General features: G+C 43.0%; 1 protein-coding gene across 1 annotated transcript in view; it reads left to right on the top strand.

Annotated features, from left to right (window-relative positions):
- Window positions 1-1,572: 1,572 nt before the first annotated feature.
- LOC124616444 overlaps window positions 1,573-25,945 on the top strand; it is a 164,797-nt gene continuing 140,424 nt past the window's right edge. Inside the window, exons 1-2 of the mRNA XM_047144753.1 lie at window positions 1,573-1,632; window positions 13,945-14,120. Coding sequence (XP_047000709.1) covers window positions 1,573-1,632; window positions 13,945-14,120 — 236 coding nt within the window. The remainder of the gene's footprint in view (window positions 1,633-13,944; window positions 14,121-25,945) is intronic.

Raw genomic sequence — 25,945 nt, 5'->3', positions numbered from 1 at the left:
CTACTCACTGTGACAGATATAACAGGAAGTCACGAATGCAGTCGGACAACTGAGAGGATGTCAGACTGATTAGAAGCCACCTGTGATGAAAATTGTCAGTTGCCCTATGGAAACCTGAAAACATAGTATCATCTTGAGATTCTCTGTCGTTAGCACTCGTTATTTGTTGAAAATAAAGAGCCAGTTGAGTTTCACAAGACCGACATTTTCTGAATCGGTGCTGATTATGAGTCAACAGAGTCATTTCGTGCATTGCGAAGGAAAATAAAAATAAACAAACACCTAAATCCAGAAAAGTGCGAGTGAGACTCACTCACCGAGGGTTCCGTACAAACTGTATTATTTATACAGACTTTCATTCATACCAGGAATTGAGACTCTGGAATTTTCTGGCTTTTTATCGATATCGATGCACGCAAGATATACGCCTACACATTCCTGAGAAATGAGGATCTTAAGAGGACAGGCAGGCATTCGGATAGCAAATGAGAAAAAAATGATATGATTTAATTAAAAATGACCAATTTTGGACTTTTTTCCTTTGCATTTAAGTGAGCCCTTGCTTCCTTCCAAATACTCTACAGGTTTTGATGAGCTAGTTTGTTAGCAGTAAAATTTGTGACATAAATAGCCATACCTTTTGATTCCATTGACTTTGAAGCTTAAGTTAATTACACCGCCAAGGACTACAGACCTTAGGATGTGATACACATTCAAATTGATGTGTGTACCTGTTCCTGATAATAAGAGGTCTTAAAAGATGAATGAATAGACAGACAGGTAATAAACATCACAAAAGAATTTTTTTAGTGTTTTATAATTCCGGTTTAATAATTTTCGGATTTTTTTCTTTAGTTGTAATGTGAAATTTTGATTCTTGTCAAATTTCATATTTCTAGGTCACATGAAATACCGTATAGGTTTTGATGAGTTAGTTAGCGAGTATCGAAATATGTGACATAAGTGGCCTTATCTTTTTGACCTTGTTAACCCAATAGCTTAAACTCATTCACCGTCAGAGACCTTACAGATTAAAATATGATATAAATTTAACCTTGATATTTTTAACCATTCTTTCCTTGAGAAAAGTGTGACAGACAGGCACCCAGAGGGGCAGATGCAACAAAGTGATGCTATAAGGATTTCTCTTCTACCGACTGAGGTGTGGAACACTAATAACTGGAACAATACAGGCTGAGAATTCGCCTAGAAAAAACGAAAGTTACTTTGTAACTCACAAAATTTAATAAGAAAGCTTTGGTCAACGATGATACCTGAACCTTGATGTGTCTTCGGCATTTGTGTGAGGCGGTGGAGAGTGTTTGAGGAGACTAGGTCGTGGCTTGTAATCAATGTGGAACACCGGCAGTGGTGGTGGAGGTGGTAACCGGCCGTGGCCCGCTGTGAACCAGTGGGGCTGTGGTGTCGGGTTTGCGCCCCCCGCTCTCTCCTCCGGCAGCCACAGCGCGATACGCCGCCTCTCCAGGCCACGCCAGGCCAGCATATAAGCCGCGTCACCCGTCACTGCGGCACAGTCGACAACAGGTAGCTCACACCACCGACACCAGCAGCATGAACCGCTACGTAGCTCTGCTCTTCTGCGCCTCCGTGGTGCTCGTCGCGGCCGCCGAGGTAAGCATCACTTCTCGTCGCAAGGGCCACGCCGCGTTTCTAGTGCAAAGTCTTCAGTTGAACACAGTCTTCCATAAGCGCCCACAATTCTTCATACACAGTTGTCCACAGAGCTTTCAGGCAGCAAACGTACTTCAGGTGCACCACAAAGGAACTGCTGTAGGACCTTTCTTTTCAAATAAGTCTAGAAGCAGTCTGGTGGGTAATGTCAGAAGCCCCATGCTGCCATTCTCGTACAATGATGTACTGTATGGGGTCCCAAATATTTCAGATATCTCATTTTACACTTTCTTAGACTGCCGTAGTTTCAATACGGAATATATGACTTCAACTTTGTAATCATTCCTAACTTCAGCTGTCTTCTTCAAAACCTACCAGGTGGTTATAATTAAAGTGGAGCTACTCACAGTGGCCCAGTGTCGACTGTGAGTGTCATACAGCACCGACACTTGGTAAATATTCTACTGCTTTAAAGTGGAACCGACTTACGCTGGAAAAAGAATTTTTTCCAATTTTTGCCACTAGATGCAAATCTGGCACTGTGAATGCGAGAAGTATAGAAATTTTTCCATATGTAATGGATTAGGAACAGGACGTGGGAAGAATATGTTAAACAAGTGAGAAAGGAATACTGTTAACTTTATTATTAACCGTTGCTTACACAATTTGTTGAATGTGGGCACCGGAAACGTCGGCGAGATGTTTTACAGGGCTAGAATTGCGCCTTGTGGCCAGATTGGGAAATAATTTTTTCCAGCTTACATAGGTTCCACATTAATGCACTAGCATAATTACCAGGTCTCGCTACCATCAACAATTACAGGGCATCCTGATTCGTGAGTAGCTTCAGTTTAATTATAACCACCCAGCAGTTGAATATGTCGTACGACAACTTACTTTTATTCAGTCTGTGAAATTGGCATAGTCCTTTCCATCATGGTATCCAAAATTGCTTCCATATTTAGATAAATTTCTATGTTGATTTGAATTTTACACCTTCATTAAAGACTTGTCCTGAAATTTTTCTTCCATTTTTGCTCCCATGTTTCATTCCATGGTTCATTCACATCCACTGGTTGTTGTTGTTGTTGTTGTGGTCTTCAGTCCTGAGACGGGTTTGATGCAGCTCTCCATGCTACTCTATCCTGTGCAAGCTTCTTCATCTCCCAGTACCTACTGCAGCCTACATCCTTCTGAATCTGCTTAGTGTATTCACCTCTTTGTCTCCGTCTACGATTTTTACCCTCCACGCTGCCCTCCAGTACTAAATTGGTGATCCCTTGATGTCTCAGAACATGTCCCACCAACCGATCCCTTCTTCTAGTCAAGTTGTGCCACAAGCTCCTCTTCTCCCCAATCCTATTCAATATCTCCTCATTAGTTATATGATCTACCCATCTAATCGTAAGCATTCTGCTGTAGCACCACATTTCGAAAGCTTCTATTCTCTTCTTGTCCAAACTAGTTATCGTCCATGTTTCACTTCCTTACATGGCTACACTCCATACAAATACTTTCAGAAACAACTTCCAGTCACTTAAATCTATACTCGTAGTTAAAAAATCTTTCTTCAGAAACGCTTCCCTTGCCATTGCCAGTCCACATTTTATATCCTCTCTACTTCGACCATCGTCATTATTTTGCTCCACAAATAGCCAAACTCCTTTACTACTTTAAGTGTCTCATTTCCTAATCTAATTCCCTCAGCATCACCTGACTTAATTCGACTACATTCCATTATCCCCGTTTTGCTTTTGTTGATGTTCATCTTATATCTTCCTTTTAAGACACTATCCACTCCGTTCAACTGCTCTTCTCCAAGTCCTTTGCTGTCTCTGACAGAATTACAATGTCATCGGCGAACCTCTAAGTTTTTATTTCTTCTCCATGGATTTTAATACCTACTCCGAATTTTACTTTTGTTTCCTTCACTGCCTGCTCAATATACAGATTGAATAACATCGGGGAGAGGCTACAACCCTGTCTCACTCCCGTCCCAACCACTGCTTCCCTTTCATGTCCCTCGACTCTTATAATTGCCATCTGGTTTCTGTACAAATTGTAAATAGCCTTTCGCTCCCTGTATTTTACCCCTGCCACCTTCAGAATTTGAAAGAGAGTATTCCAGGCAACATTGTCAAAAGCTTTCTCTAAGTCTACAAATGCTAGAAGCGTAGGTTTGCCTTTCCTTAATCTAGCTTCTAAGATAAGTCGTACGGTCAGTATTGTCTCACGTGTTCCTATATTTCTACAGAAACCAAACTGATCTTCCCCGAGGTCGGCTTCTACCAGTTTTTCCATTCGTCTACAAAGAATTCACTTAAGTATTTTGCATCCGTGACTTATTAAACTGACTAACATTTTCAACTACAGCAAGCACGTTAGGTCGTAGTAGCGATAGATAAATCACAACTCAAGGCGACAATGACAAATATGTTTATCGTCTAGGAAAGTAAATTCACGTAGAAAAATCAACTTGTAATACAGACAGAGGTAATGGACTACCACACTAGCAACAGTTATTATCTATGACAATGCTATATATATATATATTATACAGTTAATAAACACTTTTAAACAAATACACTCCTGGAAATGGAAAAAAGAACACATTGACACCGGTGTGTCAGACCCACCATACTTGCTCCGGACACTGCGAGAGGGCTGTACGAGCAATGATCAAACGCACGGCACAGCGGACACACCAGGAACCGCGGTGTTGGCCGTCGAATGGCGCTAGCTGCGCAGCATTTGTGCACCGCCGCCGTCAGTGTCAGCCAGTTTGCCGTGGCATTCGGAGCTCCATCGCAGTCTTTAACACTGGTAGCATGCCGCGACAGCCTGGACGTGAACCGTATGTGCAGTTGACGGACTTTGAGCGAGGGCGTATAGTGGGCATGCGGGAGGCCGGGTGGACGTACCGCCGAATTGCTCAACACGTGGGGCGTGAGGTCTCCACAGTACATCGATGTTGTCGCCAGTGGTCGGCGGAAGGTGCACGTGCCCGTCGACCTGGGACCGGACCGCAGCGACGCACGGATGCACGCCGAGACCGTAGGATCCTACGCACTGCCGTAGGGGACCGCACCGCCACGTCCCAGCAAATTAGGGACACTGTTGCTCCTGGGGTATCGGCGAGGACCATTCGCAACCGTCTCCATGAAGCTAGGCTACGGTCCCGCACAACGTTAGGCCGTCTTCCGCTCACGCCCCAACATCGTGCAGCCCGCCTCCAGTGGTGTCGCGACAGGCGTGAATGGAGGGACGAATGGAGACGTGTCGTCTTCAGCGAGGAGAGTCGCTTCTGCCTTGGTAACAATGATGGTCGTATGCGTGTTTGGCGCCGTGCAGGAGAGCGCCACAATCAGGACTGCATACGACCGAGGCACACAGGGCCAACACCCGGCATCATGGCGTGGGGAGCGATCTCCTACACTGGCCGTACACCACTGGTGATCGTCGAGGGGACACTGAATAGTGCACGGTACATCCAAACCGTCATCGAACCCATCGTTCTACCATTCCTAGACCGGCAAGGGAACTTGCTGTTCCAACAGGACAATGCACGTCAGCATGTATCCCGTGCCACCCAACGTGCTCTAGAAGGTGTAAGTCAATTACCCTGGCCCGAAAGATCTCTGGATCTGTCCCCCATTGAGCATGTTTGGGACTGGATGAAGCGTCGCCTCACGCGGTCTGCACGTCCAGCACGAATGCTGGTCCAACTGAGGCGCCAGGTGGAAATGGCATGGCAAGCCGTTCCACAGGACTACATCCAGCATCTCTACGATCGTCTCCATGGGAGAATAGCAGCCTGCATTGCTGCGAAAGGTGGATATACACTGTATTAGTGCCGACATTGTGCATGCTCTATTGCCTGTGTCTATGTGCCTGAGGTTCTGTCAGTGTGATCATGTGATGTATCTGACCCCAGGAATGTGTCAATCAAGTTTCCCCTTCCTGGGACAATGAATTCACGGTGTTCTTATTTCAATTTCCAGGAGTGTAAAATGTATTTGTGATAAGACAATACGGAAAGGGAGTCTCCAATTCGTAATTAATTAGCTACATTTGTAAAATATAGGTCTGCAGCTGGGCATCCATGATGCCTTTTTGCCTACGATAGTTAAAAATCTCTTTTATGTTAAAGTTTTCCACAAATAGTGAAGTTTAGCAAAAAATTGTAGTACAATGTCAAAAACTGGTTAAAAAAACTGACAGACCATTTAGAATGCACAATCATTGGGTATAAAGTAAAATATTGTGTAAAGCTCAGAAGGACACAGAAACCAAATACGACAGTGAGCTGTCATTCTGAACGAAACGATTGAGAACGAACACACAAAAGTAATAAGGACCTTAGCGAAACTTGCCTCTTCTCTGAAACCACATCATATGCAACAGATTCCACTTAGTTTTATTTATTATAGATCCTTTTTTTTAGAAAATGTTAATTTTGCAAATATATCAAATTACAATCAGAGTAGAGTTATACAGTATCATTCAGAATTCAAATTCTGTCATACGCTTTAGTGTTTTTAATTAAATGGATGACATATTTGAGAAACAGACTAAACACATTACTCTTTAACGTAAAAAAACTGTAAAAAATTAACATATTCATGGATAGAAAAACTATGTAATACCTCACTCAACGAGGAAACGCTAGGTGTGTGTAACATTTCTAGTGATGTCCGTAAAGTCTGGATGTGTTAAGTCCAAATGCAGCGCCCTCGAGAAAGGTAAGCAACAAATATTAAGGGAGTATTTCGTCTTATGAATCCACCAAAAGAATTCTGAACAAAAAGCGATAAATCTAAAACCTACATACTTCTACATCGCTGACTTTCTAAGAACAATGTAAATGGAACTAAACCTGCGAACCAGCAGCTGTTGAAGGAACAAAGCCTCCAAAATACGTCGAAAATAATAATATAAGAGGAACTTAAAATTTAGTAACTGTTTGCGATGGGTCTATATTTCTATTTCAAACAGAGTCACAGTAAGCGCCTGCACAGCATGTGTATATGTAAAGCAACAGAGTTCTAGTTTGAAATATAAGTGACAGTATCAACGATCAATTTCCGCTGTCGTTTTTCGAGTTTCCTCTTCTTCTTCTCGTGCTGTACCTGAGTTAGGTGACTAAGTTTTGGAACGTAGTCGTTAACGACAATTTCATCTTTTGTACATATAAAATTAATCGCGTAATTTAAGTACACACTAAGCAAACATTTATTGCTAATTTTGCTAATTTGCTAATTTTGGTACATATGTCTTCAACAAATCATTAAGGAAGACTTCAGAAATGTACTGAGTGAGGTGGAGCATTGGTAAGGTGCTAAGAACGTTTTCGTGAAGATGGTGGCTCCAGTTCCCCAACAGGCTCCCGAGTTACAGTTTAAAGCGATAGCCAGGATGGTACCTCTGGAAGGGTACGGGTGATACCGCCACTTTTATTCGGCAATACGAATTAGTGTGCATGCAATGAGACCTCTGGTTACAGCGAGTGGTGTGCTGTGTTGCAGGAGAAGTACCCGGCGACGTTCGACAGCCTGGACCTGAAGGAACTGCTGTCGGATGAAACTCGAGTCCAGGATGCGATGCGCTGCCTGCTGGAAGAAGGAGACGCAGCGTGCAGACCCGCCGGGAAGGCGCTCAAGGGTGAGACCCATCGTAGCCTACACTCTGCTACCCAGTAGGATGGTATAGCCCACATGACACCGAGCGAGGTGGCGCAGCGGTTAGCATACTGTACTCGCATTCGGGAGGACGACGGTTCAATCCAGCATCCGGCCATCCAGATTTAGGTTTTCCGTGATTTTCCTAAATAGTCCAGGCAAATGCCGGGATGATTCCTTTGAAAGGGCACGGCCGACTTCGTTCCCAATCCTTCCCTAATCCGATGAGACCGATGACCTCGCTGTTTGGTCTCTTCCCCCAAACAATCCAATCCAATCCAATCCCACACCACAAGCTCACACTCAAAATGAGACCTGTACCATGAATACAGTGAGTCTGTATCCAGTAATCGGGTAGCTGCAGATGGCAGTAAAGGGGTCCCAATGGAGCAATGACGATTGGAATATGATTGTTCCCCGAATTTAAATAAGTTTGCTTAGAAATAAAAATATGGGTTGGGATAAAGGTATAAGTCAGCCTGAAATTCCAGTCAACTGTGGGTGATACTGCAAGAACTATGTAGTGCACAGTGAACAACCTCCGAGACCATACTCTGGTCCATACAGGGAATTAATTCTTCTATCAGAATATATAGAGCTTATTGGTCCCCAGGGTAAAATTAGGGAAATCCTGCTTTACTGCAGTACCAGTCAACTTTTCCGAGGCATGTACATTTGATTAGCTGTGTAGCGTATCTCCTTACCCTGTAACGCAACGCCAGGCCACCTATATATCTTCTTCCTTAGTGAATAATATAATACTATTTGTTTTACGTGGTTAGCAAGAAGAGAAAGAGGAATTATCTTGATAGTGGGGTGGCGATAAAAACCGGCACTGTCAATGACCGTTGGTCCATCACTAACAGAGTGATGTGTCGCTGTGGAAAGAAATAAACGTATATCAACACTAGTGTTTGCATTTGTGATGTTCGGTTATTCATTGCATTTAATATTTGATCAGTGAAAGCATATATAGCATTTTCTGTTGAAAAGCTTTTCTGAAAACCAAACTGACATTTTGTTAGTACTTCATTTTTACAAATATGTGTAATGCTACACTTCCATACACATCTACCGAGCGAGGTGGCGCAGTGGTTAGACACTGGACTCGCATTCGTAAGGACGACGGTTCAATCCCGCGTCCGGCCATCCTGATTTAGGTTTTCCGTGATTTCCCTAAATCACTCGAGGCAAATGCCGGGATGGTTCCTCTGAAAGGGCACGGCCGACTTCCTTCCCCATCCTTCCCTAATCCGATGAGACCGATGACCACGCTGTCTGGTCTCCTTCCTCAAACCAACCAACCAACCATACATTTCTTTTTCAAGAATTTTGGATAAAGATGTCAGAAGTGTGATTGGGCGATAGTTGTTAGTATCAGATCCATCCCCTTTTTATGCGATGGTTTAACAATAACATATTTCACTCTGTCTGGAAAAAATTCCCTGTTTCAGTGAGCTACTACATATGTGGCTGGGAATCCTACTTATTTGTTGAGAACAGCTTTTTAATACTCTGTTGGAAATGCCATCAATTCCATATGAACTTTTACTTCTGAGTGAATTTATTATTTTCATAATTTCAGTGGGAGAGGTGGGTTGAATTTCAATTTTAACAAATTGCGTAGGTACTGCTTCTTCCCTATACTGCTTTGCATTTTCTAATGAATATCACGGACCTATCTTCTCTACAACACTTAAAAAATGATTATTAAAATGTTTTCTACTTCTGACTTCTTGTTAACAAACTTTTCATTGTGTTTGATAGAAATACAATCTTCCTGTGCTCTCGGTTGCCCTGTTCCCCTTTTCACAATATTCCAAATTGTTTTAATGATATTATGAGATGTGCTAATCTCAGATATAATGCACATAGTTCCGAACTTTTTAATACCTTTTCCTAATAAGTGCAGTAGTTTTCATAATTTTTCATTGTTTTGTGATCATTACTCCTCCTACCTATAAGATATATTTCCCTTTTCTGTTTACAAGATATTTTTATCCCTTTAGTAAGCCATGGCTTATTTACCTGGATTCTTACAATTTTATTTCACTATTTTCTTAGGAAACTGTTTCAAATGTACTCTCAAAGGTATCACAAAATAGGTTAAATTTTAAATTAGCATCATGTTCCCTGTACACCTCAGCAGTTTTTGTAACTTTTCATTGTTTTGAGATCATTACTCCTCCTAGCTATAAGATACATTTCTCTTTTCTGTTTACAAGATATTTTTATCCCTTTATTAAGCCATGGCTTTTTTACATGGTTTCTTACAAGTATATTTCACTGTTTTCTTAGGAAACTGTTTTCAAATATACTCTCAAAGGTATCATGAAATAGGTTAAATTTTAATTTAGCATCATGTTCCCTCACACCTCATCCCAGTCTGTTGCAGGATTTCCCTAAAATTTTGAAGTGTTAAATCGTTAATGGAGCACACTATTTTGGAGGACTGTTTTGCATTACTGTATGGAGCTATATCATATACTGTAACTAGCTGTGCATCATGATCAAATGGCTCTGAGCACTATGGGACTCAACTGCGGAGGTCATTAGTCCCCTAGAACTTGGAACTAGGTAAACCTCCATGCCCGAGGCAGGATTCGAACCTGCGACCGTAGCGGTTTTGCGGTTCCAGACTGCAGCGCCTTTAACCGCATGGCCACTTCGGCCGGCGCAACATAATCAGACAGACCATTCTTAACAGGAACAATTTTTATTTAATTACATTTATCTTGGTCTATGAGAAAGTTATGTATCAGTGTGCTGCTTTCCTTTACCACTCGAGTAGGAAAATCAATAACTGATGTCAAATTAAAAGAATCAAGTAATACTTCAAGGTCGAGCCTTCGATCCGACTCCTTCACAACATCTACGTTGAAATCCCCACAAACAATAATTTGCTTTCCTTTGTCTGACTGGTAGCACAACAAATAATCCAAGTTTTTCAAAAATAGTTGATAATTTCCTAGTGGGGAAATGGCTACAATTGTAAAAGTGTCTTTATTTAGTTTAAGCTCACATGTACAATCTTCTGTGTGTTTCTCTACACAAAATTTTTTATTTCCCAAATTTTTCCTTTTTAACATATATGGCATCTCCTCCTCTCTCCATAGTGTCTCTACTTACATGTGCGGAAAGCTTATATCCACCTACATTTACCATTTCCATACCTGTGATGATATGATGGTCAGGCAGGCATAGTAAATCTATTCCACCCTCCGTTTCTAAATCTTCTATGCAAACAAGAAGCTTATCTACTTTGTTTTTAAATCCCCTGACATTCTGATGCAATATATTAATATTATTTTTCCTCTGCTTTTATGTGAATCTTGTGACATACTAACATTATTTTTCACTGTACTGTTATGAGAATCTTGTGATATTTTCACATCTCTAGTACCTGCCTGTCTGAACTTTTCATGAAGATTGATTTCAATCAATGTAGGATGATTCGATACTGATCTTAGCCTAAAAAAGTACTCCCACGAATTCCAGTGCCCCCACTTAAAGACTTTGCTATCATCCCAGCCAGTTTACCCTTCCCTTTCCTATCGAGACGCAGCCCATGTCTTGTGAAGTCCCACCTACCAATACCATCAGGAACCAAACCTATGCTTGACAAAGTAGCCACCTGAAGAAACTGATATAGCTTCATATTGACCTTCATGACAGAGCTGTTCAATTGGGGCCAGTCATACTGTATGATTGCACGAACCAAGACAACATTTGTATGGTTCGTTGCAGATGCTATTTTCACTACGTCACACTTAATATTGTAGCCCTGATCCCTATCAATACTGTTTCCCGCTCCACCCACTACCACAACATGATCCTCCTTTGTAAAATCTTTGCACAATGATGCTACATCCTCTATCACTTGGCTACGACATGGACTGCGATTGATAATACTTGTGACTTTGTACCTGTCACCTAATTTTTCCTGCAAAATCTGGCCCACACCTCTTCCATGGCTACTACCTAAGAACTTTCCTCCTACTTTCTACATTTTTTGCAACAGTTGGTTTCCTAGTGAGAGTCTCTTGAGTGCTGAATACACTTTCATCTACTTAAGACTCTTCCTTAGCTGATTGAGGTAGCAAGGCAAATCTGTTGTTTGTGCCAATGATGAAACTATCTGATATTGTTATCCTTCTGTGGCCCCTGTTCCTTGCTATCACTTCCCACCTTCCTGTTCCGCTATTTTCCTATCCCTTGAACATAATCTGCAATAACATGGAAGGTACCCATTTACTTCTCCGATTCCCATGGCACTGTATTCACCCGAATGCAACCATCTGCCACAACAGATGCACAGAACCCCATAACTGAATTTCCTATGTCAGCTCAAACACTTCTTGCTCATGGTTGTTTACAATACTTTTAACAAAATTTGTCTAGGCAATAACAATAATATTCTATTAACTACAGATCACAAAAGCCACTAATACACGTGTATACTATTAATATACACTCCTGGAAATTGAAATAAGAACACCGTGAATTCATTGTCCCAGGGAGGGGAAACTTTATTGACACATTCCTGGGGTCAGATACATCACATGATCACACTGACAGAACCACAGGCACATAGACACAGGCAACAGAGCATGCACAATGTCGGCATTAGTACAGTGTATATCCACCTTTCGCAGCAATGCAGGCTGCTATTCTCCCATGGAGACGATCGTAGAGATGCTGGATGTAGTCCTGTGGAACGGCTTGCCATGCCATTTCCACCTGGCGCCTCAGTTGAACCAGCATTCGTGCTGGACGTGCAGACCGCGTGAGACGACACTTCATCCAGTCCCAAACACGCTCAACGGGGGACAGATCCGGAGATCTTGCTGGCCAGGGTAGTTGACTTACACCTTCTAGAGCACGTTGGGTGGCACGGGATACATGCGGACGTGCATTGTCCTGTTGGAACAGCAAGTTCCCTTGCCGGTCTAGGAATGGTAGAACGATGGGTTCGATGACGGTTTGGATGTACCGTGCACTATTCAGTGTCCCCTCGACGATCACCAGTGGTGTACGGCCAGTGTAGGAGATCGCTCCCCACACCATGATGCCAGGTGTTGGCCCTGTGTGCCTCGGTCGTATGCAGTCCTGATTGTGGCGCTCACCTGCACGGCGCCAAACACGCATACGACCATCAATGGCACCAAGGCAGACGCGACTCTCATCGCTGAAGAAGACACGTCTCCATTCGTCCCTCCATTCACGCCTGTCGCGACACCACTGGAGGCGGGCTGCACGATGTTGGGGCGTGAGCGGAAGACGGCCTAACGGTGTGCGGGACCGTAGCCCAGCTTCATGGAGACGGTTGCGAATGGTCCTCGCCGATACCCCAGGAGCAACAGTGTCCCTAATTTTCTGGGAAGTGGCGGTGCGGTCCCCTACGGCACTGCGTAGGATCCAACGGTCTTGGCGTGCATCCGTGCGTCGCTGCGGTCCGGTCCCAGGTCGACGGGCACGTGCACCTTCCGCCGACCACTGGCGACAACATCGATGTACTGTGGAGACCTCACGCCCCACGTGTTGAGCAATTCGGCGGTACGTCCACCCGGCCTCCCGCATGCCCACTATACGCCCTCGCTCTAAGTCCGTCAACTGCACATACGGTTCACGTCCACGCTGTCGCGGCATGCTACCGGTGTTAAAGACTGCGATGGAGCTCCGTATGCCACGGCAAACTGGCTGACACTGACGGCGGCGGTGCACAAATGCTGCGCAGCTAGCGCCATTCGACGGCCAACACCGCGGTTCCTAGTGTGTCCGCTGTGCCGTGCGTGTGATCATTGCTTGTACAGCCCTCTCGCAGTGTCCGGGGCAAGTATGGTGGGTCTGACACACCGGTGTCAATGTGTTCTGTTTTCCATTTCCAGGAGTGTAGTAACGTAATGAAGTTAAACTAAAGTTAAATATCAAAAAATGTATACCTGAAGAAATTAGGCATATGATCGTGAATGCAAGATACGTACTTCCCGCGTTCTTAGAGGAAATAAAAGGTGGAACTTAAAACCTTTAATTCCCCGAGAAGATACGGTACTACTAAATATATGTGTAGTTAAAACAACCTAAATTCTTCGGTTAATACTTAATGTAGTACATCTTATAATTCTGCCCGTAATCATGTTGTTTTCAAACATTTATACGTCCTCGTAACAAAGTTAACCAGTAAAACATGGCCCACTATTTACTTCAACAATGTTCCATTAAGTTCTTGACTTGATGTTTCCCCATCAGAAGACGTAGCAGCTTGGTTGGTACCTAAGTTTTTCTTTAATGGCATAGTTTCTTTTGCAGTATACTCAATTAGCCAAATGGCTATGTTTTAAAACGCCTGGGATCTGTCATTCATCTTTTGTCGTTGGCTACAACCTTGATACTTCAGACCTGATCTCAAACGACACGTTTTGAATCTGGGAATGTGATTATGTGGCAGAATTGTTGAGACGATACAGTAGTATTTCCAGAAAAATTAAGGAGTAGTTGTGTTTTGACACCCGAGGACCCTAGCGACTAAGTCAGCAATATACGCACTGCTCACCCAACCTACACATACTAAATAGGACTCCATCGCGAAGCACAATACACTTCTACGATTGTAACCGTATTTTCCTTTGCAGAGGTGCTGCCCGAAATAGTGCGTACAGACTGCGCAAAGTGCACTGAGACACAGCACAAGAAGATCGGAGGTTTCTTCGGAGAGGTCTCGCGCCGCCACCCAGACCTCATGAAGAAGCTGCTGGACAAGTACGACCCATCTGGAGAATACAGGAAGAAGTACGCCAAGTCCTGGGCCGAGTACAGCATCCACCACTAATCCCCATCATCCCTTGTAACTCTTATATTCAATAAATCTGTCACCGACCCTATAACGTAAAAGTTCATTTCGACCTACCCACAAACACGGAAATACATGGAGCTCCTGAACTCGTTTGTTCTGTGAACACAGGAATGATCTGCTTTCACATCAGTGATGAAGCAACATTTCATTTTAAAATCAGCGTCATTTGCAGTTATTGCTCTCAAGAACCAGAAGTCAATCGTTCAGCATGAAGGAGACTAGCCATAAGTGCTTTCATTAATTTTTGATGACAAGGTTTACCATGTATTCATTTTGAGGACACACACAGTAACTGGAAAGATAGTCATGGAGTGCCACAGCCGTAGGTTTTTCAACAAATTTAAGAAGACACCAGTGATGTCGTATGCGAACAACAGGCAGCCTGAAACTTCCTGGCTGATTAAACCTGTGTGCCGGACCGGGACTCGAACTTGGGACCTTTGCCTTTCGCAGGCAAGTGTTTTACCAACTGTGATATCCAAGCACGACTCACGCCCGATCCTCACAGTAGGAGGCGAGGTACTGGCGGAAGTAAAGCTGTGAGGATGCGGCGTGAGTCGTGCTTGGGTAGCCCTGTTGGCTGGACCACGCATTTGACCGAGTTGACCACCATTTCCTGCACGCTGTCTTACAGAAGATGGGACTGTCCTCAATATCGGCAGGTGTGGTTCTCCCTCTCATCCACGGAGCCCCTTCCACAGTTCTCGTCAATGGCTACCGTTCACCACCGTTCACTATAGAGCGTTCAGTGCGACAAGGATGCCCTATCAGCCTTTCTCTTCGCTGTCGCCCTCGAGCCTGCACTTCATGGTCTACGACAGCGTTTGGAGGGCATTCGCCTCCGCGATGTACATTTTAAATGTTGTGCCTATGCGGACGATGTAGTATTCTTGGGGAGGTCCGCAGAAGATACATGTACGGCCATCGGGTGGCTTCATCAATACGTATAGGTGGCCGGGAGCCGTATCAATCTGCGAAAGTCGCGCTGCATGGATGTGGACAGAGGACTACAAACGAGTACGCCAGTGCCCATTACCAGAGTCCCGGCGATGAAGTGTTTGGGAGTGACCTTCCATGGGAACGTGCAGCGTACAGCAGCATACACGTATTGCAGACTACTTAATGTTATACGCACGCAAGTTCGCCTCCATAACTTTCGAACACTTGACTTGATCATGCGTGTACATTTTGTCAACGTGTACCTCGCTCCGAAACTTAATCATTACACACACGTTCTCCCGACGGCTGCTACGGTCGCTGCCAAGTTCCAGGCGGCCTTCGGTCATTTCGTCAGTGAGGGTAGGGTGTTCAAGAACCGTTACGACACGCTAACGTTGCCCACCCATGTAAGCGGCATTGGATTGATAAACGTGCACAACAGGGCGCGCGCTCTCTTCCTGCGGACGATGCATCGCCTACGTACTTCAGACGTGGCTACCCTCCCTCGTACACTAGTTCAGGAGGTGGTGCCTCAATCCATCCGTCCGCCGATTCCTGTTGGACATATCACGCCAGCACTGTGTCACATTCGCACCTGTCTGGTCGACATGAGCTATCTGTTGGATGTCTTGCCGACCACGCGGGATCCTAACACCAAGGACTTCTACCGCTACTTTCAACGATTGCTGCATGCTAATTTCGTTGAACGCCGACATCCGACGCTTGGCTGGAGACGGGTGTGGAGTAACATACACTCCCCTTTCCTTCCCACCACGGTCAGGGCGCTGTGGTATGTGATAACGATGGAAAAATTCCCCACCCGACAACGTTTACACATGATCCATCTTGCCGAGGATCCTCTCTGCCCCAGATGCGCCGCTGTCGACACCAACATTCACCATTTCATTTGTGGTACGGCTGCCGACTGCTGGCTCCTCACACGGCCTATGTTGGCTTTGTCGTTACGGCGGACGCCTCAGTCCGTAGGGCCCGCCCACCGAGCTGATCCATCCCGACGTCATTTACTTCCCTGCTACTCGTCATAACGCCACGGTGTGGGTTAAGGATATATCACTGTCATACTTTTTTAATGAGAGCGTTGCCGGGGTGTTAGATTTCTGGAATTATTTAACGAGTAACTACACAATTTTACGGCGTAATGCGTCGTATGGTACGCTACCCGGTGTGAGAAGAGAATTATAGGTTGTTTCACCCTCGCTGAGTGAAGCATGGAAGGTACCCATTTACTTCTTCGATTCCCACGGCACTATATTCACCCGAATGCAACCATCTGCCACAACAGATGCACAGAACCCCATAACAGAATTTCCTATGTCAGCTCAAATACTTCTTGCTCATGGTTGTTTACAATACTTTTAACAAAATTTGTCTAGGCAATAACAATAATATTCTATTAACTACAGATCACAAAAGCCACTAATACACGTGTATACTATTAATGTAGTAACGTAATGAAGTTAAACTAACGTTAAGTATCAAAACATGTATACCTGAAGAAATTAGGCCTATGATCGTGTATGCAAGATACGTACTTCCCGCGTTCTTAGAGGAAATAAAAGATAGAACTTAAAACCTTTAATTCTCCGAGTAGATACGGTACTACTAAATATATGTGTAATGGAAACAACCTAAATTCTTCGGTTAATACTTAATGTAGTACATCTTATAATTCTGCCCGTAATCATGTTGTTTTCAAACATTTATACGTCCTCGTAACAAAGTTAACCAGTAAAACATGGCCCACTATTTACTTCAACAATGTTCCATTAAGTTCTTAACTTGATGTTTCCCCATAAGAAGACGTAGCAGCTTGTTTGGTACCTAAGATTTTCTTTAATGGCATAGTTTCTTCTGCAGTATACTCAATTAGCCAAATGGCTATGGTTTAAAACGCCTGGGATCTGTCATTCATCTTTTGTCGTTGGCTACAGCCTTGATACTTCAGACCTGATGTCAAACGACACGTTTTGATTCCGGGAATGTGATTATGTGGCAGAATGCAGGACATCCCGCCGTCCGGCTGCTGTGGACAACCCCCGACGGAAAAAAAGAAAAATAGAACAACAACAAAAATTACAAATATCTTAATGAGAACAAAACGAGCAACAAATAGAATATAATAAAGTATTGTACCATTTCCTTTCTTCTTTTCTTTTTTTAAAATAAAATGTTCAGAGGCATATTTAATTTTTGTTCGCGGGCGGAATCTGAGGATGTGGTGAACGGCCTTCCTAGTTAGCTTTAGGATGAAAGTGGCGGTGGCACTAGCTTTGTTTTTGTTTTTAGGGTAGATAGGTTTTTGGAGCTTGTATGAGTGATAGGGGCCAAAGCCTGAAGTGGAAGAGGTGATTTTCTTTCTTTCCTTTTATATAAGTTGATAGAGCACTTGAGCGCCAAAGGCAAAGTTCCCGAGTTAGACTCTCACTCCGGCACACAGTTTTAATCTGCCAGTAAGTTTCATATCAGAGCACACTCCGCTGCAGAGTGAAATTCTCATTCAGTGTACCGATAGACTGCGGAGGTGGGAAACAAAAATCACAAGCCCCAACCAGGCTCGAAAACTCAAGCATTAAGAGGCCCTTAAGAAGCCAAGTTTAGCGTAGATACCTACAGTACAAACCACGCACTAGTAAATATTAAATTACGGACTTCCCAACTGCGCGCATACCAAAACAAATTAACACAGTTAAGCCCAGAACATCCCAAGGAACCTCTATGCACTGACACAATTTCAACTGACTGTACAAAATATGAGTTACAAACAGACAGGAGGCTACAGCCAAATCAAGTGAACAAAAAATTTAATTATTGAAATGCTCAGGTCTAAACTACATCAAAACTGCCATGAAACTAGTTCACCAAGTATCCAATTATAAATCAGCCACATAGGCATTACATATCCCGTTCAGAGATAATATCCAGATAGGCAGTAGACAGAGTAAATGTCAGTACTGAGAGAGGGTAAAATAACAAACACCCACATTCATCACTGATTTTCAAGGTAACAATGTCAGCGAAGCAACTCTAATGCTGGGCCGGATAACTTGAATTACTGTTCTGCACAACACAATAAATCATGGATATGAATCAGAGTTCCTGGGGCAAACAGGAAACTACAATTAAAATAACTTCATGGTCAACACACCTGCAGATATAGGGGCCAGGAAACATGTTAAAATAAAACGCAGGAAACTCACCTTCAAATATTTTCAAGAGCCCACTTCTGACAGCATGAATTCTCCATGCCTAGGATAATACTGCCGACGCCGGCCAAACCGACGACGACTTCGCAAGGCACTTGCTGGCTCGTAGTGCTCTGATCTCTTTCCAAAGACCCCTTTCCTCTCTCGTACAGTGCGCCACATCGTGCTCTAAGTGATGGCCGAAGATCAAAACAGAGGGAAAGGGTCGATATCCAGAGAGTCGCCACGGCTCAAAGATGTTCTTGTAATTTTTCTTTACTTTCGCTTATGATAAATATGTAAGCACTGATATTCTTTCACCCTGAATTTTAATCTCACTGTTGAACCTTCCTTGTACTGCTTCTCTCATGTATCCCAGCTTGGCGTGCTTCAAGGTTCGCCATACTCTGTGGAAATCAATGAGGACCGTTAGGTAGTGCGGCTAGGTTTTCGGGCGCTGCTGTCGCCGCCGCGAGCGCTGCAGCAACGACAGCCAGACAGGGCAGTTGTGATTTCTCTGCGCGGCAATATTGATCAACATACACACCGTTGTCTTGGTTCTGAATTCGCTAGTCTTCGTTTTCGATTTCCGTTTGCTCGCTGGACTCGTTGTTATTCTGTCTCGAGTCTCCGTTCTCCGCCATTATTTGTTGTTGTCGACCTGTTACTTTCTTGAAGTTCGCTTCCGATGCTCCCGGCCAGTGGGCCTACCTCCGCTGGGTCTCATGTCATTTCCGGTTTTGCCGCATTCCGGCTATATAACACGTACAGATTGAACAGTATTGGAGGAAGACTGCATCCCTGTCTAGTTCGGTCACTTCTTCCTCGCCCTTACATTCTTGTTGCTCCTTCTTCGTTGTTGTTTATATCGTGTATTACCCATCTACTACCACAAGCTTCGCATCGGACATACTTTCTAGGTTTGCAGGTCGTTTGAAAGTATCTTAATTTTTGTTAAACCTAAACTCGGTCATCAACTACAAAGAAAGAAGTGCTTTTCTCGAGTCTTTACCTGATGTAAAGAAAATTTTACTCTCTAAATAACCCTAACTTTTCCTTTCAGTTGTTTAGCATACAGCTCTTCTCAACATCTTAGGGGCTTGAGCTAATTATATTCTCAAATGTATCCGTCTTTGATGTTTTTATCATTTTGTGAATGACACTCTTTCAAAAGGATGATTCTCATACATTCAAACACAGTAACTTAAATAATCCTTTGCTTGACATTTGCTCGAATAATATTAATAATTCTGTTGGAATCTCTATACCTCATGCTTTGTTTGCTTACAGGTCCTACAAAGGTCTCTCAAACTATAATTTTAGATACCCTAAATCTTAGAAATAGACATTCATTTTCTTGTCCATCACTTCAGCAGATTTCCTACCTTTCGTAGTGATATTTAAGGCTTTAAATGCTAGCGACGTACATTATCCGTGTACTGTAGTCGTGCTAAGACGTACACTGAGATGGCGAAAGTAATGAGATACCTCGTAATATAGTTTCGGGGGCGAGGATTTGCTAGTTTAGAGCAGGAACTCAACCAGTCGTTGGAAGTCCTCTGCAGAAATACTGAGCCATGCTGCCTCTATAGCCGTCCATAATAAAGGGGTTGCCAGAGATGGATTTTGTGCAACAACTGACCTGTAGATTATTTCCCATAAATGTTCGATAGGGTACATGTCGGGCGATCTGAGTGACTAAATCGTTCTCTCGAACTGTCCAAACTATTTTTCAAATCAATCGTGATCAAATGTGGCCCAACGACATGGCGCATTGACATTCACAAAAGTCCATCGTTGTTTGGGAGCATTAAGCCTATGAATGGCTGCAAATAGTATCTAAGTGGATAAAAATAACAAGATGCAAACACATCTCAAGACTAATGAGGACAACGCGCAAAGGAAGCAAGATAATTTCTGTGTGGCTAAGATGTGAATTAGGGTCTGATGGGAGGGGTACTGTGGTAGTGCATGCAGTTGCCATGACCACTGTGTATGGATGGCGCAGTAGTCAGTTCACCTGCCTAGTAAGCAAGAGACTCGGTTCGAATCCTGGTCCGGCACAAATTTTCAACTATCCAAATTGATTTAAATCAATCCCCACTCACAGCCAACGTCTGAATTCCTTTATATCTCACATCCCACACCATTATTGAGCTACCACTAGCTGGGACAGTGCATTGTTGACAATTTGGGTCCATGGCTACGTGTGGTAGCCTACCACCAGCCTATCAGCTCTTACAACTGAAATCGGGACTCATCTGACCAGTCCGTGGTTTTTCTGTCGTTTGGGTTCCATCGCTATTGTCACGAGCCCAGTAGGGCGCTCCAGGCGATGTCGTGCTGTTACCAAAGGCGCTTTACCGTCATAGCTCATAAACGCCAAACTTCGCCACGAACAGGTACGTTCATCGTGCGTCCTCCATTGATGTTTGCGATTATTTCACGCAGTGTCTATTAGCTTTGACAAATCGACGCAAACGTCGTTGCTCTCGGCCGTTAAGGCCGTCAGCACTGTCTTGTTCGTAGTCGGAGATATTGTGCCCGAAATGTATTATCGCCACAGTCTTGACACTGTGGATCTCGGAATATTGAATTCCCTAACGATTTCCAGACTGGAATGTTCCACGCGTCTAGCTCCAACTATAGTTCAATTCTTTTATCTTGGCGGCTCGCGCATGCCCGCCCAGACGCGGGAGATTGCTGCGTTGCCAGTTGCACACGACGCACGCGCCAATAGAAGCAGCGCCATAGTATAGCATAGTTCGCAAGCTTACGTTTAGGTGGGAGCGCGCATTTCATTAAGTAAAGCCACCATGGCCGCATTAACCCCTTCGCTGCTACAAAGACGTGCTCCCTGCATTCCGCGCTGTGCGCGATTTTGTCACTGCACTGCTCGCCTGTGCAGACACATCGTGTTCCGACTGCTTTGACACTCTTATCATTCGATTCCACAAAAATTATTTGGCCCAAAAATTAGATTTTTTCACATCTTCTTGACTGATACCTTCCCCCCATAAATGACAATTTTGTTTCGATTTTCAACGCAGTTATTATGCAGCATTAAATATAGTAAACCATTGCACGAAATTTTGAAGAGTTTGCAGAGGTAAAAGCCCATCGAATATACTTTCCGTATGGTCGATTTTAGTTGCCACAATGTTGAGAATGAAATGTGGACAAGATACCTAAATTTCATATAAAATTTACTGTGTAACAATATCTCATTTAAGTACCACATTGGTGTCGTATGTAATATTGAGAAATATTCCGTCTTTCGCCACTGTAACAAAAGTTTTATTTACACTGAGCACGTTTGGCTTTATTTTAAAGCACTTCAATCAATCAAAAGCAAGAAGACAAAATACATTAAACAAAACTGTGGACTTACAAAAACATTAGGACATGAATATACCGTCTATCAGCGAAGTGCTCTGAGCTATGTCAAATATAATTTTTGTGTGTGGCACACACAAACATCATTTATTTGCTAAAACACTGATCAGCCAACACAAATGTTGAATATCGTGTTACCACAGCACAAAACTACGAAAGGTGACTTGGCAATGGAGGAGACAAAATACTGTCCACTGAAGATGTTTCAAAAGAGAAAAACGCTTCTGGTCTAAATAAGTCGCTTATTACAGTTGCAGAAGAGGAATATATTTCAGTACCATTGGTAAAACTGCGACTGTGGAACAAAAACGAGAAAGAGAACATGAGTACCATTTTGTATGTGCCATACCCTTCATTGATTGAAGTGCTTTAAAATAAAGCCAAACGCGTCCAGTGTAAATAAAACTTTTATTACAGTCGCGAAAGACGGAATATTTCTCAATATTACATACGACACATAGGTGTTACTTAAACTAAATGAGATATCGTTATACAGTAAATTTTATATGAAATTTAGGTATCTTGTCCACATTTCATTCTCAACATTGTGGCTACTAAAATCGACCATACGGAAAGTATACGCTATGGACTTCTACCTCTGCAAACTCTTCAAAATTTCGTGCAATGGTTTACTACATTTAATGCTGCATAATAATTGCGTTGAACATAGAAACAAAATTAAGTCATTTATGGGGGGAAGGTATCAGTCAAGAAGACGTGTAAAAATCAAATTTTTGGGCCAAATAGTTTTTGTGAAATCGAATGATAAGCGTGTCAAAGCAGTGGGAACACCATGTGTCTGCACAGGCGAGCAGTGCAGTGATGATAAAATCGCCCACAGTGCGGAATGCGGGGAGCACGTGTCTATAGCAGCGAAAGGGTTAATGAAGAAACAAAGCACTAGAAATTTCAAAAAATTGCATTCAAACGAATATAATTCGTGAAGTAAGGCACATCAATAATGTTTTTAAATAATGAAAATATTAACCACCACACAAGGTTTGAACTCATAACCTTTCACATATAAGCCAAACATCTTAACCGTTACGCTATCACGGCTCGACTGCATGATGGATGCCAAGAGAACTATAACACCTCACGCAAAATACAGACAAACACTGTTGGTATAACTATGAATTACTCACGCTTTGTCGAAGTACAATAGGAAATAAACAATTATCGCTGTTCTTTATTGCGAGAAAGCAGTATAAAAGAAAGTCTGCTATCAAGACATTGCTTTTGTTCTGTTACCTTATTTATGACTGAACGTTTCTAAAACTGAAGACACTCGTCCATTCTCTGCACTGCAGTCGAGATCTGGCAACGTCGTTCTCTGTTCATTGGCTGACTGTGTTTTGTGACGTCAGATGCGCAGAGCGAACCTAAACTCGGCCGCCAACATAAATGACGAGCACTTTAGTCCCGCGTTCAAAGTCTGTTAATTCCCATAGGGCGGCCATAATCACGTCGGAAATCCTCTCACACTAGTCACCTGTGTACAAAAGACAACTCCTCCAATGCACAGCCCTTTTGTATCTTGTGTGCGCTGTACTACCACCATCTAACACCGTCTGTGTGTATGTGCATATCGCTACCTTATGATTCTTATTACCTCAGTGTATACTTGCATATGCGAAAGAAGCTTGAGTGTGCCAGGAGTACTAACAAATGGTATATACATTTCAATATTTTGTTAGTAAATGCCAGTGATATGGCAGTATGACAAAGAGAGAGAAAAACATGCAAAGAGCCAAAGAAATGTTTAAAAAGAAGGCGTTTGTCTATTTGAAATATGCGGCATTGAAAACGCAAGAGCCGTATGAAGATTAGAAAGCACTCATAATGAAACAAAATCACTAGTGAATTGTTATATTAAAAAGGATGGGAAATCTTTTCTAAAAATATGGATCATCTATTGGCCACAGAAACAAATTTAAAATTTGGAGGCTAATGAAGCAGAGGAAAGAATTAAACAAAATTTTGAATGTTAACGACATGAATGAGAAATCATGTGTTGAATACCGAACAGCGTCGTTTAAAGATAAGAAATTATCAGAAAAACAAAAGAAATCAGATATCGGCATACAAGTAAACGTTGGTACCACTGTTTTGCTTGCAGGGGAAGAAGAATCTGTAACTCTGCCAAAAATTTGTAATTTTCAGTGACTGGAAGGATTCCCAATGAATCAGTGTAGTATGGAGGATATCGACTAACTGAAAAATGAACCAAGTTAGTTAACAATGTTATAACTCTTATTAAAGCTCCATATGAATAGTGAACTAAACTTACTATTCTCACATACTAAAGAGGACACAAAAGAGAACCATCCAACTGCAGAAGGATTAATATGGATAATTCAGTTATTAAACACTTAACAAAGTAACAGGAATTAAAAACATTATTATAAGGCTTGCAAGGAGCAGTATGGTTGTAGACCTGGTCGGTCGTGAACAGATACAGTGTTCATCTTTAGACAGGTTGTTGTGGACATGATCATTGGAAACAAAAGACAAGCTTATCTTTGTTTTTCTGATTCTCAGAAAGATTTCCATACGAATCAGTTAGCAAATCTGGCAAACACGCTCAACAATCGTGGCATTACTTCCAACTTACTAAAAACAACTGAAGACATTTATTCCAAAACTACATCCAGGCCAAAATAGGTTCCATGTTAACTAGCTGTGTACAAGTTAATGGGTGTATTAGACGAGGTGAATCTTTGAGCACGCTAGTTTTTAATATTGTCATGGGCAATGTGATAAAGAATGTATGGGTTGGCAGTAGTTATAGGATGGAGAAATCAGAGACAGTTACGCTGGCGATGCAGTTCTGCTGGCAAATAGTGAAGGTATCCTGCAGAAATTTTCACATAAATTTTCACATACGTTTTTAGCAAACAGAACACAGCATGTTGTTCTAAATGGAGAGACGTCTACAGACGTTAAAGTAACCTCTGGCGTGCCACAGGGGTGTGTTATGGGACCCTTGCTATTTACAATATATATATAAATGTCCTAGTAGATAGTGTCGGAAGTTCTATGCGGCTTTTCGCGGATGATGCTGTAGTGTACAGAGAAGTTGCAGCATTAGAAAAATGTAGCGAAATGCAGGAAGATCTGCAGCGGATAGGCGCTTGGTGCAGGGAGTGGCAACTGACCCTTAACATAGACAAATGTAATGTATTGTGAATACATAGAAAGAAGGATCCTTTATTGTATGATTATATGATAGCGGAACAAACACTAGTAGCAGTTACTTCTGTAAAATATCTGGGAGTATGCGTGCGGAACGATTTGAAGTGGAATGATCATATAAAATTAATTGTTGGTATGGCGGGTACCAGGTTGAGATTCATTGGGAGAGTCCATAGAAAATGTAGTCCATCAAAAAAGGTGGTGGATTACAAAACACTCGTTCGATTTATACTTGAGTATTGCTCATCAGTGTGGGATCCGTAGCAGATCGTGTTAACGGAGGAGATAGAGAAGATCCAAAGAAGAGCGGCGCGTTTAGTCACAGGGTTACTTGGTAACCGTTATAGCGTTACGGAGATGTTTAGCAAACTCAAGTGGCAGATTCTGCAAGAGAGGCGCTCTGCATCGCGGTGTAGCTTGCTCGCCAGGTTTCGAGAGGGTGCGTTTCTGGATGAGGTATCGAATATATTGCTTCCCCCTACCTATACCTCCCAAGAAGATCACGAATGTAAAATAAGAGAGATTCGAGCGCGCACGGAGGCTTTCAGACAGTCGTTCTTCCCGCGAACCATACGCGACTGGAACAGAAAAGGGAGGTAATGACAGTGGCACGTAAAGTGCCCTCCGCCACACACTGATGGGTGGCTTGCGGGGTATAAATGTAGATGTAGATGTAGATGGTAGGTTTGAAGTGGCATGACAAAAGCGACGTACATATTTTGATGACGTTTCATACGGGTGAAGTGAAATTCTCTGGGAAAATGAATCACCAAACTGATACCGACAAAAGGAAAACTAAATGTGTATCCCATTACAAATAGTCGAGTGCAGTGGTTCCCAACAGGTGGTCCGCGGACCCCCAGGGCTCCGTGAGCTATGTCAGAAGGGTCCGCAAGACTCTATTAGAATAAAAATTATATTAAATATATTTCGTATGATCACAGATTTTTTGTTTTGGCTGCGCCGCCCCCTGTGGCCGAATGGTTCCAGGCGCTACAGTCTGGAAACGCGCAACCACTACTGTCGCAGGTTCGAATCCTGCCTCGGGC

This window comes from Schistocerca americana, chromosome 5, assembly GCF_021461395.2.
Source record: "Schistocerca americana isolate TAMUIC-IGC-003095 chromosome 5, iqSchAmer2.1, whole genome shotgun sequence".
In the NCBI taxonomy this organism is placed as follows: domain Eukaryota; kingdom Metazoa; phylum Arthropoda; class Insecta; order Orthoptera; family Acrididae; genus Schistocerca; species Schistocerca americana.
Note: the sequence above shows the minus strand (reverse complement) of the source record. Positions and strands in the feature narration are given on the sequence as shown.